The sequence below is a fragment of the Punica granatum genome, chromosome 8 (genome assembly GCF_007655135.1).
Source record: "Punica granatum isolate Tunisia-2019 chromosome 8, ASM765513v2, whole genome shotgun sequence".
Classification (NCBI taxonomy): Eukaryota; Viridiplantae; Streptophyta; class Magnoliopsida; order Myrtales; family Lythraceae; genus Punica; species Punica granatum.
The window spans coordinates 12,296,114-12,313,417 of record NC_045134.1 but is presented as its reverse complement, the minus strand read 5'-3'; the positions used below and the strand labels follow the sequence as shown (position 1 = coordinate 12,313,417).

Here is a 17,304-nt window from a genome sequence, read left to right as displayed (position 1 = left end):
TCAATGGAGCGACGAGGGAACTGGGTTACTTAAACTTACAACGTTCTTGATTGATTTCGACACCTGAACCAGCTGCTTCAAGTCCTCGGGCTCCACTCCACACAATATCCAAATCTGCAAAACAAATATCCACAGAGGGGAGAATTAGTTTCCATTGATAAACATCCTAATCATAATCCAATTAAGCTTTGAAATCAATCGAGAAATGGAACGACCACACTTACCAAAATCTCATGTTCTCAAGAGCAGATTTGTCGGATTCGATGAGAGCCTCCCGCTGCATTGTTTCTTCAAAGGAGCATGCATGGCGGAATTGTCCGGTGACGTCTCAACATTGCTAAAGATGACGATCTTCTTCCACCCTAGCCCCCGCTTGTACTTCACGCAACCAAACCCTAGCATCTCCTCTATCTCCCCATCTACCACACTGCATTTCACTCCTTCCCCCAAGGCCATCTTCCTCCCATAAATCACACCCGAAAATGGAGGTTAAACCTTGACGTCAAATGATTAGAAATGGCAATTTGAAGTTCCAATCTGTACCAGAACTCACAATCAGGACGATAATCTGTGAAAATATCTCTCTGTCACTGCTTCGATCGATTCGATTCCTTTCCCATCTTCTTCGTCTTCCAGACGAGTGTTCCTTCTGTAGAAACACACGTCAGAAAAGCACATCAAACGGGGAAACAATATAAAAAGCCATGTCAAATTATTACATTTGAGATTTCACGAAACCTAGACGGATGGGCTGATCTGATGTAACTTTCAACTGTCACAATTTAGTTTGATGTAAAAAATGGGTCGATGTGCAATTGAGGAAATATCCATCCTTCGAGGCATAATAGGCAATTTACTCAAATCTTGAACCCACCAACTGTATGTATTATTTTGATTTAATAATTAAAAGGAAAAAAATATGTAAAAATCTTAAAAAATCATGCTTTGCAATGATTCGAAAAGAGCCGGTCACTGAAATGAAGTCCGGTGAGGCAAATCAACCCACATGTTCCTTCTTTTGCATCAACGTGGTATATTAGTGTTTTTTTTTTCGCGTCACATGGCGAAGCATAATTATAATCAAGAATTTCTCCGAGTTGAAATAAAACTTACATCTCATTTTCGTTTTTACGAGGAAAATAATGGCAATGAAAAGGGAGAAAGAAGATAGTAAAGGTCTTGAGTTCAACTTCTAATAATCCGACCAAAAAAAATCTCAGGCTTGAGTTTTGTGGATCTAGAAAATCTACGATTGGAGAACTTTATTCCTTAATGGACTGACCGAGCTTGAAGTGAATTAGTCAAGCCCACTGAGCTGTTTTATTACTTTATCAAACATTCCCTTGAAGGGTGAAATCGTCAAGTCGACAATACCCATTAATCCAAATTTCAACCACTGCCCTTTTAAGCTATACTCCGTTAAACGGATGGATTAGAAAAATATTTTGTAACTTTTTCTAATAAAATTGTGGAAAATAGCCTAGAAAATCAAATAGTTTCCCTAAATTCCCCATTCTACCAACTTTTCAAATTTTGGTTTGAAAAATTAAAACGTTTCCCTCCGTTTTCTCTGTTTACCAACTCATTAATTTCGTCTATAACAATGCTGACATGGCTGTTATTTTTGCCTACGTGGCAGACGGAGTAAGACGTGGAAAATAAAGCAATTAACTTTAAGCTAAAAAATCAAATAATTTGCCAATTTTCCCTAATCTACCAAAATTATTTGACATTTTTTCCCAATCTATGAAATATCAAAAGCTAAAAAAATTCATATATTTTTTATATGTACCATAATCTACTAAAATGTGAATTATACGTTTGAATTGCAAAGTCATATATGTATGTCGGTTTGAATATTGAAAAATATTATTCATATCCCAACATATGCACTTTTTCTTAATTTTATCCTAACTTATGAAAATGACACGATGCACTCCAACATTTATGGTAATGTCTCAAATCTATTGCATTGTCAATATTCTATTCACTTTGGACGGAAAATCTGACGTGACACGTGACGGTACTGATGTGGCAGTCTGTGAATCACTCCTATGTTGGCTAACATGAAGAGTTCGTCGGGTCAAATTCAATATTTTCATCGCTTGGGTCATCATATTGCGAGTTCTTGGATGCTATGGAAAGCTCCTATAAAGGACTAAGTATACAACTACAAATTCTCTCAAATCTCTCGGGCCACCAGCTGCGAGTTCTTTATCCTCTCTCATCTTTATCTCCTCTATCTTGACTCGCTTCCTCTCTCTCATCTCTCTCTTCTCTCTCCTTACTCTCGACTCCATCTCCTTTCTCTCATCCCTCTCCCGATTCTATCTCCAATCTCTTATCTCTCTCCTCTCTCTCTCTCTGTTCTCTCTTATCTCAATTTCATCTCTTTCTCTCTTCGCTCTCCCGACTCTCTCCCCTGTCTCTCTACTCTCTCTCTTCTCTCTTTAACCTCTCTCCCTCATCTCTCTCTGATCTAACACGTGAGATAAGGGAGAGAGATGAGAGAGTAGAGATAAAGGGAGTAGAGGAGAGAGGAAGGGATGAAATTGAGAGGAGAGAATGTCGAGAGAGTTGGGAAAGAGAGGAGAGGGAGTCGAGACAGAGGAAAGAGAGCTGGGTGAGAGCAAAGAGAGTTGAGAGAGAGGAGAGAGATGAGATAAATGAGAGAGGGTTGAGAGAGAGATGAGAGATAAATGATAGTTAGTCAAGAGAAATGAGAGAGAAAAAGATAAGAGAGAAAGGAGAGAGAGTCGGGAGAGAGGTGAAAGAAAGAGATGAGAGAGATGAGAGAAATGAGAGAACTCGTAATCAGTGGCTCGAGAGATTTGAGTGAACTCATAGTTGTATGCTCAATCATATATATGAGTTTTCCGTAGTATCTAAGAACTCGCAATATAGTGACCCGAGCAATGAAAATAATTAGCTCGAGATTGACCCCGATGAACTCTTCATGTTAACCAACATAGGAGTGGCTCACACACTGCCACGTGAGTACCGTTGTGTGGCATGTTAGATTTTTCGTCCAAAATGAATGGAATATTGATAGTGTGATAGTTTTGAAACGTTACCCTAAATGTTGGGGTGTCTTGTGTCATTTTCATATGTTATGATAAAATTGAGAAAAAGTACAGATGTTGAGATGTATGCAATATTTTTTAGCATTCAAACTGACATACACATATGATTTTGTAATTCAAACTTATAATCACATTTTGGTAGATTATGATACATGCGAAAAATATTTTAAATTTTTTGAGTTTTTGATATTTTGATAGATTGGAGAAAAATGTCAAACAATTTTGGTAGATTAGGAAGAATTGACAAACTATCAAATTTTTTTAGCTTAAAGCAAATTGCCCTATTTTCCAGGTCTAACTTTGTCTGTCACTGTCAGCACCCAATTATGGTCCACCGGCTCTAGAGGGGCAAAATCATCATTTTTTTTGCCATCCATCGGAGGAAAGTATTTTCAGTTAATCGCTCAAGCACGCACGACTTCTAAAAAATTGGGAATTTTCATAATTTAAATCCAATTTTATGATTTTTCAAGAAAATAATGCTATTTAAGACTTCATTGGATTTCGCACACGTCAGCATCAATTTCCGTAATCAGGGACTAAAATTAAGGCCGAAATTTTTTTATTGTAGAACATTGATCCATGATTTTTTCTGAACACAATGCCGGTTCCGGTTCAATTTTTCGACATCCAATCGCAAAAACGAGAATTGTAATCTCTACGCGCATTAAATTTAAATTTTCGTATTTCTATTTTTTTTTAAAAAAGAATGGCCGTGGGCCGGTCAGGGTCGGTCAGAAGTCCTGACTGACTTCTAACCATTGCCCATTTAAAAAAAAAAAGATCCGGTTAGGGCCGGTCAGAAGCCGGTCAAGGCTTCTGACTGTTGCCCTTGCCATTTCCGCCCCTTCTTCCTTTCTTCTTCTTCTTCTTCTTCCTTCCTTCCTATAAAAAAAACCCTAAGCTTCACGGAAAAAAAAACCCGAATGGCATCTTTTCCCGAAGAAAAAACGGAAACCCTAGCTGGCTCTCTCTCTCTTTCTCTCTGGCTCCCCTAGCTCACCCTTAGCTGGTCCCGAACAGTCATGGCTTCCCCTCAGCTCCTTCCCTCGGCTCGCGGCTCCTTTGGCTAAAAAAAACCCTAGCTTGCCCTCTCCTTCAGCTCACTCTCTAGGCCTGCTTCCAACACATGAAAATCGGAACAAAAAAGAAAACCCTAGGAGCTCTCTTTCTCTTTCTCAACGGCACTCTCCTAAAAAATCCAAAAAAACTCTAGCTGCAACATCCGGAACTCGAAAAAAAACCTTTAGCTCACCCCGCGAATCCGCAGCTCCTCACGGCTGAACCCCCAGCTCACTCCTTTCTCATTCCGTTTCCGACAGACCGACTCCCCAGCTCGAGTGCCGTTTGCTGCTCCTCCCTCGAACTCTCAGCTCGCGTCTTTCCCTCACCCTCTCAGCTGACTCTCATTTTTTCCCTAAGCTCCGGTTCTCTCCTTCCAGCGTAAGCCGCCCTCTCCCTTTTCTTTTCCTTTCCCGCGACTCCCAGCTCCTCCTTCCCTCCTCCAGCTCATTTTTTTTTTCGGCCATCAGCTGCTCGAACCCTCAGCTCGAACGCTTGTGCTGGCTGCTGCTCCTTTCTAGTTGCCACCTTTGAACTCCCAGCCACCCTCAGAGATCCCTTGGTTGCCTGGAAACATCGCACCACCCCGCTGCCCCTGCACCTTCCTTTTCCCTTCCGGTTTCTCTTGCGTTTTCATGGTTTTCCTTCTTTGTTCCGGTTAGCTCAAGTTCGAGCCACTCCAAGGTCATTCCGGGGCCATTCAGAGGTCCCTCGATGTCCCTAGACACTCGTGCACGAAGGCCACGACCTGAACCACCCGCGCTAGCCACCTCTCTCTTCCAGGGCGTTTTCCTCCAGTCGGGTCTGCCCCGACCCGACCATCCGACCTGACTTCATGATTTTCTTTTTCCCCAAAACTAGGTAAATATCTCGACTTAGTATCATGCTAGGGTCCTCATTTCCATGTATTTATGCTTATCTAGATGATGATAATCTAAAATGGATGCTTGTGGATCGTGTGGATGAACGAAATTATCTCCAATCCATTTTTTTATAAACTTTCTGATCTGTTTCATTTTAGTCCTGGGCACGTTTCTTTGTTTTTTTATATATCAACCCCGAAATTTATGATGTTTCAGCCGAGTCCCGAGTTTTCCCGGTATTTTCCACGCAGTCCTTAACTTTTTGGATGACTTAAACCAGTCCAGAGAACTTTTAAATTTGTTTCAGTTCAGTCCTTGTGATATTTTCCACTTTTTCCGGATCCATCCTGAACCTTAAAATTCGTTTCAGACAAGTCCCAGCCAATTTAAACAATTTCAGCTCAGTCACCGAATTTTCAGGTCATTGAAATCATTCCAGGAAACTTTTAAATTTGTTTCAGTTTAGTCCTTGTGATATTTTCCACTTTTTTTGGATTAGTCCCGAACCTTAAAATTCGTTTCAGACAAGTCCCAGCCATTTTAAACAATTTCAGCTCAGTCACCTAATTTTCAAGTCATTCAAATCAGTCCAAGGAACTTTTTAATTCGTTTCAGTTAAGTCCTTATGACATTTTCCACTTTTTCCAGATCAGTCCCGAACTTTAAAATCTGTTTCAATCAGGTCGTAGGCCATTTTTTAATTCCTGTTCAGCTCCAGAATTTTTCAGAGGCTCCAAATTAGTCAAGGGAACTTTTAAGCTGTCTCGAATTAGTCCTCGGGATTTTTAGCCGAATTTTCAAAGCAGTCCCTGTCCTTTCAAAATTATTTTTAATTCGATCCTCGAGCAATTTAAGAGATGCGCGTTACGATCATGATTTGATATATGATTGCATGCGACCGTATTACATGTTTGGTTTTGATTGAATGATAAATCGTAAATTAAATGCATAGATTTAAATAGACTTCTTCGTAGACATATAGTTCTCTAAGGCAAAGAATACATCAAAGCAATTTAATTAATCACTTGGATTTAAAATCGACGAGTTAATTTTATGATGATTATTTTGCCTATATTTGTGTGCTTGGAATGTTTGCATGTGTCTTTATTTAAAACCTCGCATGAATCGGTTTAATCACGTAAATTTGATTTAAAATTGGATTTAACCCCAAGACGGCCGAAAATTAGAGTTTATCGGGCGGCCCACTAATGGCTATTCCGACGGCTCGAAATCCGTAGACTAAAGCATTCGGAAAATTTTTAATTCATTTAAAATTCCACACACGGGATAGTTGGGAAGTTAAATTTGGCTAAATTAAATAACCTGACTCTTTTAAATGAATTGCACGAATCGATTAATAATCTGTAATCGCGTCGACAGTTCAAACAGTTCAAGAACTGTTAGTCATGCCCTTTTAAAATTCACAATTTCAAGAGTACCGAGATATGTACCACGTAATCTTGATTTTCCATGCACACACATATTTCCCGATTCAAGGGCATTGCTACCGGTTCTTGTCCTGCCATCATCATAGCGTAGGTTTGTGCTTAGAATGGGTCAAAACACGGGAAAACAAATTAATCACAAACTCGGCTTAATTAAACACAGGCAAATAGTCGAGCAAAGGGTTAAGTTTTTGGGTTTCAGGCAAAAACACTCTTGTCACAATCTGTAAAAGCCACATCGTCACATTACAGAACAAGTTAAAAATAACCCACACAGTTGAGACTTGATTACAGACTTCATGTTTGTCGGTTCGCTAAAATAACGCTGAATGCTATATGGCCTTTCTATCACCTCGTTTGTTTGTTTTAGGGTAGGATTTGCATGCCAAGATACCCCAGTTAATAATCACTTAACTCACGTAAATTCGGCAATAACGAAACCCCATTGTTTGTTTATTTATGCTTACTTGTTACATTTTGCACTTATTTGTTATGCGGGTTGAGTCCGATCCTTTAGGATACGATTCACACAGGGTCCAACGCCCCTAACTGTCGATCATGGGGTCTAATTCCCCAATCACTGAGCGCGCATATTAATTTCAATTTCAGTCTTTTCAAACCACACGGTGAGCACGAGTGGAATAATGACCAAATGTGAACTGATCGGGATTCAGTAATTGTAATTTGTATTTTTATTTGACAGAGCAATGTGAAGGTTTATGCTGTACATTTATTCATGTAAGAATCCCGGTCGGAGAGTTTCTTCGAATTTCCGGTGTCAAAACGGGCGAGTCAAGTTCATGCGGTAAATAAATAAAATGGCAAGCCTAACAAGCTAGAGTACTGAAAGGGCGTGTGGGATATAGGCCCACATGTAATAGAATCCCCGAATTCGGAATTTTCGGTTCTGTACAGATCATTGTCTTAGCCTACTAGATGTATCCCATATCCCTAGACCCGGGCAACTCACCGGCTCTCAACCTTCGGGTCGTAAACAGGTAGTGGCGACTCATTCTCACGTGCGTCCCAGGAAAGGTTGACACTCTCAAGCCGCGTTGTATTAGGCACGCGCATGCGTGCCCCGCCGAGATTAAAATTCGGGTGCGCACAGTCACGTAGGCAGAAATGGCAGTCACATCATCACCGTTAGAGCCGAAATTAACGACTTGGTAAATAGGGAAATGGAGGAAACGTTTTGATTTTTCAGACCAAAATTTAAAAAGTTGATAAAATTAGAAATGTAGGGAAACTATGTGATTTTTTAGGGTATTTTCCTAATAAAATTCTTCAAACACTGAATCACCAAATTAGGGTTTCAATTTTATCAAAGAAAATATTTAGAGTTTTAATTAGTTGATTTTTTTCTCTTCCCCAAAAAAATTGGAGTTTTTCCAATTTGATATTTTCAAAGACGTATTTATTTTAATATCCAAACTAATTACTAGTCTTATGAAATTATTCGCATTAGTCTTTGCTCTTACTAGGAATCCTATTAGCTAAACCAAAAGAAAATATTGGTATCCTAATTCATCGAAAAAAAAGCAGAAGAAAATATATGATAGTTGTGTCCAGATAGAACTAAAGGATTTTCTAGTGTCACACGCTTGATAGTTCGCCCACATGTGACCGTATGAAATGTTATCATACTGGATTTGTAAGAAAACAAAGCGAATGCAGTCGACTGTATGTTTAGTGCAGTCAACTGTATGTACAATGTTTCGTTCGAGTACGAAATGTTTGCGTACTTAAAAGAACAATATTTCTTACTTTACAAAATAAAGCGACGAGACAGTCAATTGCATCTGTGTTGCACATGTTGAGGTTTTATTTTCGTATAAGTACGGAAGACTGTTCTTCAAGTATAAAAACATTTCTTAAGCCAGTGCTGTTGCTGAATCTTTAGTTGCAGGATGTCAGAAAATCCCTAGAAGTAATTTTCTTGAGTGAAATAGATTGAAGTAATTAATGATTAGCGAATTTGTACATGAATGTAGATAGTTAAGAAGCAAAAATTAATCAATAAGAGTTGGTTCAAGTGGTTTGAAACTTATTCCCCTTAAATAAGGTCTCGGGTTCGAGTATTAAAAATTGAAAAAATTCTTAATTAGGAGAGTTTTACTCCTCATGGAGCCAACTCGACTCGAATTAGATTAGTTATGACCCGTTCAACTTTTGGATACCAACATACACACCGAAAAGGAAGCAATACTTATGTTGATACATATGCCATACTTCTCACATCTATCCAGAGATCAATCCTCTCAATTTTTCCTAACAAAAAACGTTATATTCGGAAATTTATTATCAAAAAAAAGATAATAAGTTTCCTATGACGACCACCAAGATTTGGTGGCCTAGTGGTTAAAATTTAAGTTAGTTGGTTTGACGTCCGACATTCGAGCCGCCCTCTGTATGATTGCTATTCTCTTAGGAGTCTTGACTCTAATTGGAAAGCATGTAGAAGAATTAACTCAAACTTATGGGAGTTCATGCGAAATGATAATTGCTAAATCCTAACAGTCTTATGGGCTGCTCTGAACGAGAGTAGTCACGTCGGTCAAAGTTGTCGAGGCTTAAAAGAATATGAGATCCTTTTTTTTATTAGAAAGAATGTCTGTGAGTCTAGTATAATAAAATAAAATTCTTAAATAGTCAATAAATGGATACGGATAATTTTACTTAATATCAAATTCGAAATATCTTAATTATTAGGCAAATGTGTGCACTGTTACTTATTTTGATAGGGTGTGACACTCATTACTTCACACCTCTTAATTTTCCTTAAAACAAAATAAAAGGACAAAACGTGAAAAATGTTTAACCATTACCTTATTATAAATTATTATTTTCTCTCAATTGTAGGGAGCTACCTTAGCCTGCAATAGGGTATAGGGGAGATGGGGAGCTACAATTAAACTATAGATAATAACATTAGCCACCGAAAGACTATAGATTATACATTATATGCAATGACCAAAATGCCCTTACTCTGACAGCTAAACTTCAGCTGGGGGCTTGCTCATGTGGAATGTCTGCCAAGTACACTATACATACACCGCTGAGAGCCACAGTGCTTCTCCCCATACAATCATTTCCAATGATGAAAATCAGCCCACACTACACATCCCCCGAATATCTGACCTTCTCAACATAAAATGACATAAACACCCTTTCCTAATACTTATTTGATGCAAACTTTTTTTTTCCTAAGTACTTATTTGATGCGATGAATTGGTATATGTGCAAACATTCAAGTTACGATCAATGATTGAATCAAGGGAAGTTTTTTGGGCAAGTCAAGGGAAGTCCAAGTGGGAGCCTTCCTCCTGTTGGATCTTCAAAAAAGTGGAGGAAAAAGGCCTAACAGTGAAGATCTAACGGTCATGAAATATGACTTGACCTCTCGTAACTTTATCAAAATATTTCCCTCGAATCCAATGAAGATCTATTTGAAGGGGTCTAATATAGTAATTTACGTTGATTGTAAACAATCTTGAGATAACCCGACCCATTAGTGTACTTGAATGATTGCTCCTTTCACACGTTAGTATAGTATAAGACTAAAACAGAGGCTTTAGTTTTCGACATCTTTTTTTTACCTTACACTCAACGTTGCGTAATTTTTGCGTAATTTGTGCACTTTATTCGTTTTGCCATTTTTATCCAAAAAATTTGATACGTGAATCTTTTAAAAAATAGAAGTTATTTTCAAAAAAGTCAAATCAATTAAAATAAAATAAAATAAATTAAATTAAAAAAGGAAAAAAGAAGAGAAAGATTATTTGTGACTGAGAATTGGGGGAGGGCTCTTAATTAGTGAGATCTTGATGGATCGGGCTCTTGATCCCTAGTTCGCCCATCCGAAGCTTTTGGACCCTTGGACTGGGTTCAGAGCCCACGGAAAATGTAGCCCAAAGGTCCGTGAGCTCCAGGTGGCTTAGAATACCGGAGTCCGAAGGCTCGCCATGCTCGAGCCGGGCACAGCTTTCGATTGGAGATCTTAACCGTTGAGGCAAGATCTACCCATGTCGAGGCCATATCTAGCCCATGACGAGGCCATGCCTAGCTTCACGGCTTTCAAATCGGTGCGACAGGACGAAGCGGCAGGGGATGGCGACAATTAAGTGTCTAGGTTTTGAAAACATAATATGTAGTTGAGGGTGTTTTTACTATTTTGGCTTCTATTACACATGGAAAATTAGAATTACATGAAGGGAGGGGAGCATGAAAAAAACCATCTTCTATTACAAATCCGAAACGCAACCCATAATCGCGATTATCATTATGAATGGAAATAAAAGGACTATATAATTGGGCGTAAGTAATAATATCCGTAACCAAATCGCGATTACAAGCAACCAAACATGCCCTGAGTCGTGCAATATAGTGGATTGCTATTCCACAGACTCCCCCATATTAAATAAAACTGGACGATGTTAGCTCGCGAAATGCGAGGGCTAACTAACAATAGGATTATAATAAAGTGATGATTATATGTCAAACGGTGAGTTTTGCACAAAAATACCAAGTGTTAATAACAAAAAAAACACAAAATTTGCACATTTTAATAATTATAGCATGACTTTTTTTTTTCTTAACCTAAAAATGCACAAACTTTCGATTTGATAACAATTCTAGCACGGCATAAAATTTTCTATTAATTTGGACAGAATCGAGGCCACAGAGAGCGTCGATAACCCCAATTAGGGGAGGGCGTTGATAACCCAAATCGGGAAATGGTGGCCGGAATCGAGGCCCCTACCCCCCGAAATTGGGAGAACCCTCAAATTGGGGATTCTCTTGATTCTGGCTGGTGGAGCCATGCGATCCCGACTATCACCCTCCCGATTGGGGTTGCTATCGCCCTCCCTCCAATTGGGATCGCCGGCGCCCTCTGTGGCCTTAATTTTGTCAAAATTAATGAAAACTTTGACGCCGCGTTAGAATTGTTATCGAATCGAAAGGTTTCGTATTTTTAGGTTAAAGAAAAAAGTTCATATTAGAATTATTAAAATGTGAAAAGTTTGTGCTCTTTTTTTTTACCTGTTATAAATCCAAAATTCTAATGACTGAGGGCATTAGAATACTTAATCCTTGGTTTAAGCCATAAGTGTACTGCATTTTTCAATGCCGCCGGTCCCCTTAATTAATGTTGCTTCCATCACTAAAATCCCATTAATATTTTTGTAATCCTCTTTTTCATATATACTAGCCCTCACGTGCGCTTTACATGTTTGCGATTGCTTTTCGAGGCGAGAGTAAACTTGATCAATGATTTAACAGTACAAATTGTAACGTTATTGTCTTTCACATTTTACAGAATATATCTGTATGAACGGAAATGCAAGAAATTGCTAGGCAACACTGATACCGATGTGAATGATCCTTCTCGGTACAATAACACGGAGTTGCCTAGCAATTTCTTTTGCATTTCCATTAATACGAATATGTTTTGTCAAATGTGAAGAACGATAATGTAAAAATTTGTACTGTTAAATCATCGATCAAGTTTGCTTTCAGCGCGAAAGCAATCGCGCACACGCAAGGCATGTGCATGAGGACTGGTAGTGAACATTAAGAAACTGTTCAAATAATAAGAATTGATGATTGAATCTCTTCTGTTCAGCCAACTTTTCTCAATTGAATATAGATGAAAGTATCACGACATAAACTATTTGTGTGGGACTTGCTGAAGAATCTTTGAATCCAACTCTAGTGAATGATACGGGGTATCGATGCACTAGGAATGCAAAATAGCTAATCTCATGTTATGGAAAACCCCAATGGACCCTTATTCCATGTCATGTACTTTTTCGGTGGTTGTTCGTGTCATGTACTTGTATACATTGTATTGCAGAATTATGGATGTTCTGCATATTGGGAAAGTCGCGTCACATCAAGCTCCGATGGTCTGTAAAGTAATGAGTCGTTCATAATATTTAAAGAGAGGGCATTGGTGTTTACATCCGGTTCCCGGGTTACCATTACTTTGTTTGTGGATGTAATATTAGAACTAATAACAGATATGGTCCTGTCAAAAACTCGAAATTACTCCGATAAAAACAGTGCTGACATAAATAAAATTTCCATAAAACAATGGGTCCACTTCACCTAGAAGCAATAATTTACAATGACAAAGTTTGTACAATTCAAACTCATTAGTAGCAATCAAAACCTCCAGCCCGATAAGCTCTCCCCTCTCCGAGACATTTACGGCTGTGTCAAAATTTTCATATCGATAAGTAACGTATCTTCTAATTGTTTCAGTTGATCTGATGATTTTCACAACCTGCCACGCTTCAGCCTGTAGTATCTTGCAATTGGATCTCTCACTTAAATATGCGGGAGCTGGAAATCAAAAAATAAGGTCAATCGGAATGGACTCGGAAATTCGGAATAGAAGAAACCAAATTGATTTTTCAAATGCAGTAAAGCCTCTTAGTTTGTACGTTAAAAATATTTCAACACAGAAGTTTTCAGACATTGAAAATGAAAAATGAAAAATGGAAGCAAGGACATATCGAACGAAGATGCAATATTACTATGAAACTCACATGTTACAATTATTCTGCAACTCCAGGACGGTGGGTGTTGCATTTTGAGCGACAGCCTGGTACTTCTGGGCTGCAGCTTCCAACTGACAAACCTGCAATGACAGAGAATGAATTATGAAATTAATGAATGTAAGAGGAAATGTGGGTCTGCTTAATCCCCCTCCATGGATACTATGTGAGTCAATAACAAAAGTTACACGGTTTCAAATACATCTACGAGCTAACTCTCAATACATTGAGATTTATTTCGCAGATACCCAATCAGAAAAAACTTCCCATTCGCATTTAAATTTATCTAAGCAAGCAACTCTAGAGAAAAGACGCAGAAGATAATGACGGATATGAATGGCCACTCACATGGATAATCTAGTTCAGGCCCTTAGACACTTGATATAGATTTATTTAAATTATCTCTTTGCTAGTCGATGAGTATTAGTAAATCTTCAATAATTACCGCTGATAAACTAGTATTGTAGTTAACTGTGAGACCTGATATTTTTCTTATATCAAATAGCATGCATACACATACACTTACATACCTATATATATAGCTACGTTATATATATATATATATATGTTGCTGAAGCCAATAAAAAAAGGAAAGATTAGCCTGGGCTCCACGTGTTCTATTTTTCCACCGCCACTCTTTTCAATTCATTTGGTTTTCTTTCTTCTTTCTTTTGTTTTTTTCCTTTCCTTCTTTGTTCTGTTTTGTTTTGGGCGGGAGAAAACAGAGAAACAGAGGACGAGAGAAGAGAGGGATAGGACAGAGTGAGCTGAGGAAGAAACGAAGGAGGAGAGGAAGGCTAGACTCGGGTTCTTGAAGTAAGTTGATTCTTCTCACCTTAGACATTCTTATTCACTATGATTAGGTGCCGATTAAGTTATTCTTCTTTCATCTTAGCTCAGCCTAGGGTTCGATTAATTTGATAGTGAAGGGGACCGATTAGATGTGATTGCTTGAGTTTTATAGGGATTAATAGAGAATTGAGTTTATATGTTGAGTTTATGTGGTTGTCTAGCTGTAAATTTGACGTGTGGTGGCTGAGTTGAATTGACATTTGTATGAATTGATTATGTGAGAGTTGAGTGTTTTTTATCAATATTAAAAAAAAATGCAAGATTGAATTCATGTTCTCATTTTATGCATTATGATTCCAATTGACGTAATTAGTTGGATAAAAGATAGATATATCTATGGATTTAGCTTTGCTTAATTATCTTGAGTTGAAGTAATTAGATTAAATGAGATTGATTTTATAAGTTTTGACTATAAGATTCTTCTCTTACTCATATATGCATTTCATTTGATGAGCCATAATCATGATTAAGTGGATTGTTAGATTGACAAGTTAGGGGCAGTTAAATGACTAATATAAGCTGAGGTTTACTTCTTCCATCTCTCTTTGTTGATCGTGCTCTGTTTGTGAATTGAAATATGTTAGGTTAGTGGTATTATTTAAAATAGAACAAAGCATGGAAAGAAGGGAATGGATAAAAGATTGAGAAGACAATAAGAGAAGAGATTAAGTTTATAATCAGTGATATGCTTGAGTGTGAGATGTTGAGTTTAAATTAATTGAGCTTCTTTTACTTTTAACCTTGCTTTTCTTGGTCGAGTTGAGAAGCTATTTGTGCGGAGTTCCACTATTGAAATCAATTTTTTATTAATTTAAGTATCTTGTTAATAATCGAAATGCATATTTTCTTCATTTAATTGCTTAAGCATAGTGTGAAGGTTAAACATCATTTAGTGGTGATTCTAGAAAGATCTAAAGGTAGGTAGTGATTCAAATTAATGGTGTTACGTGATTAAGTTATATCGATTAAGTAACATGTTGATAGGGGCTGATGGGTAATATGGGATAAAATAGAGATGGGATTGATTATGGAAGTATCAATGTGGCTTTTTCCTATCAGGAGGATACCTGCCAGCACCGATATGTATGATCGTATTATTATGTTGTTCATAATTTAGTTTTATGCTTCAAATGATAGGCAACAAAAGAGATCAAAATCATGCACCTGGAAGGCTTGACTCATTGAAATAGTTTTGGCGAGTTCGGTGAGTACTTCATTCCAATGTGAAATGAGATATATATATATATATATAGGGAAATTTACCTAAAATGGCCCATGGTTTACCCGTTTTGTCAAATCTATCCCATTGTTTACTTTTTGCATCAAATCTATCCCGATGTTATCTTTTCCGTCGACATCTAACGGCTATGCTGACGTGGCGCCCACGTGGCAAGCGTGGCCCACTATCTCTCAACGTACCACGTCAGCACAGCCGTTAGATGTCGATGGAAAAGATAACGCCGGGATAGATTTGATGCAAAAAGTAAACCATGGGATATATTTGACAAAAAAAAAGCACATGATAGATTTGACAAAATTGGTAAACCATGGGTCATTTTAGGTAAAAATCCCTATATATATATGTTATGTGAGTACTTTATTCTCTTGTAAAATGATGTATTATAGTTATATAAATTATTTAATAAAAATATTGTGATAGTTAGAGATTAAGAAATTGGTCTTGCTATGTTGTGTGAATTGATTTGAGAGATATTGCCATTTTATTTTGAATTGAGATATGCAGTGTGATTGTGTATGAGATATGTTATTATAACATGCTACCATTGTAATGTGATTGGGATTGTGGTTGTGTATGATGATATATGAGGTGAGATGATATGGTTGCAATTGATTACGATTGTGTTATTGTTTAACTATAGCCATGGGACTGCTGGACCCGGCGGATTATAAAATGGACCTGATCGGTCGCTGGATCCGATGGAATGTAAATATGGGCAAGATCGACCGCTGGACCCGGCGAAATATAAATAGGGGTCTGGTTGGCCGCTGGACCTGGTGGAATAGAAAAAGGGGTCCGATCGGCCGTTCGACCTGGTGAAATATAAATTGAGGTCAACTCTTACCACCGGAGGTTAATAGGCGGCTCCTGCTTTTGAGACATGGATATTGGGAGTTGAGGATGATATGAATGAGATGTGCGAGGTGACGGTACCGTCATAACTCTGTTGCGAGGAAATGCAACCTATGGCTATATTGATTGGTTGTGTTGTATATTGTTCGCCTAGTTTGATTGCTGTAAATAATTGTTGAGATTGTCTGAAGTTGTTTTGTGAAAGTCGTGTTATTTGCTGCAGCTTGATTTAGTTAGTGTGTGACTGTTAGGTGGTGTTGAGTTAATAGTTAATTCTAATATTATTATATGGTTATAAAGATAATTGATTGTTTATGAATGAGTTTAGTAATTATTTGTATGTATTGCATAATATGCTGTATTGGTGAATTAAATGATGGACTTGGTTATGCTAGTAAACTATATGAATATTTGGTTGTTTAAAAACATATTTATTACTTAATATTAGTTCATTTTACTTTGGAATATAGTATTCACTGAAATGCAGCGCACACCCTGCATATATTTTTTCAGATAAGTTTCTAGCTACACATGAGAACGTTTTGGACATCGGGGATCAGCTTGGAGAATTAGGTATGGACTTTAGTTATTTGATGGATATTCTTTTTGTATAGAATATATTTGAAAATGTTACGACATGAAAATTATTTAAGTTGTATTACTGATGTGAGTACGAAAAAGTAATCTCTTGAGAAGTATATATATATATATATTAGAGCTTACTAGATTGGTTTTTTATTTTTGGGAGTCTATGGAGAGCCAATTTTATATGAATAGTCATGTAGTAATAGATATCGAAGAAATATAGGGGAAATTCAACTGAAAATTCGGGTCGTAACATTAACGGACTTGCTCAATCCTAGGTAAGCAGATGTACTGACTAAGGAAATACTTGCGGAAAATTGCGTCAACCAGTAATCTTTTATTCATCGGTAGAAAATGGAACATTATTTAGATAACCTAAGGTATTAAAAGTCTTCGAGGGATAAGCTCTTCGTGATGCCGTGCATAGAGCTCCTAGGAACATATCTGAGTAAATCCAAGAAAGAGCAACACAGAGAACATTAAAGCTTAAATCCACATAACAAAAGACCTCAAAGCAGCCAACTTTTAGAAAACACACGATTTCTTGGATCCAATGGTAGCTAGTGCGGTTAATTGTGTGGTAGAGGATTGTCCGAGTTTCTTGGAACCCATGCAGGTAACCGTGGCTGACGGGCAAAAGATGGTAAGCCATAGCCATTGTCCAAAGTTTTAAGTGGAGCATGCAGGGACATGAATTCGAGGCTGATGAAAGATTATTGAAGTTGGGGTATTGTGAGATGGTTCTCGGGGTTGATTGGA

General features: G+C 37.7%; 1 protein-coding gene and 1 long non-coding RNA gene across 2 annotated transcripts; one reads left to right on the top strand and one right to left on the bottom strand.

Moving 5' to 3' along the window:
• On the bottom strand, window positions 1-456 carry LOC116188749. The gene is made up of 2 exons (XM_031518230.1): window positions 334-456; window positions 1-114 (listed from the first exon to the last, which is right to left on the bottom strand). Exons 1-2 carry the CDS (start codon window positions 454-456, stop codon window positions 1-3), a joined length of 237 nt encoding a protein of 78 aa, XP_031374090.1.
• A 13,274-nt stretch (window positions 457-13,730) lies between these two features.
• Window positions 13,731-16,277, top strand: LOC116189613. The gene is made up of 3 exons (XR_004152435.1): window positions 13,731-13,832; window positions 15,006-15,072; window positions 15,749-16,277. It is a non-coding gene; the product is annotated as an uncharacterized LOC116189613 (long non-coding RNA).
• The last annotated feature ends 1,027 nt before the right edge of the window (window positions 16,278-17,304 follow it).

Coding starts and splice junctions, on each gene's coding strand:
- LOC116188749 (XM_031518230.1), bottom strand. CDS start 456: ATGGCCTTGGGGGAAGGAGTGAAATGCAGTGTGGTAGATGGGGAGATA. Junction 115..333: donor AGATCGTCATCTTTAGCAAT/GTTGAGACGTCA, acceptor TTTGTTTTGCAG/ATTTGGATATTGTGTGGAGT.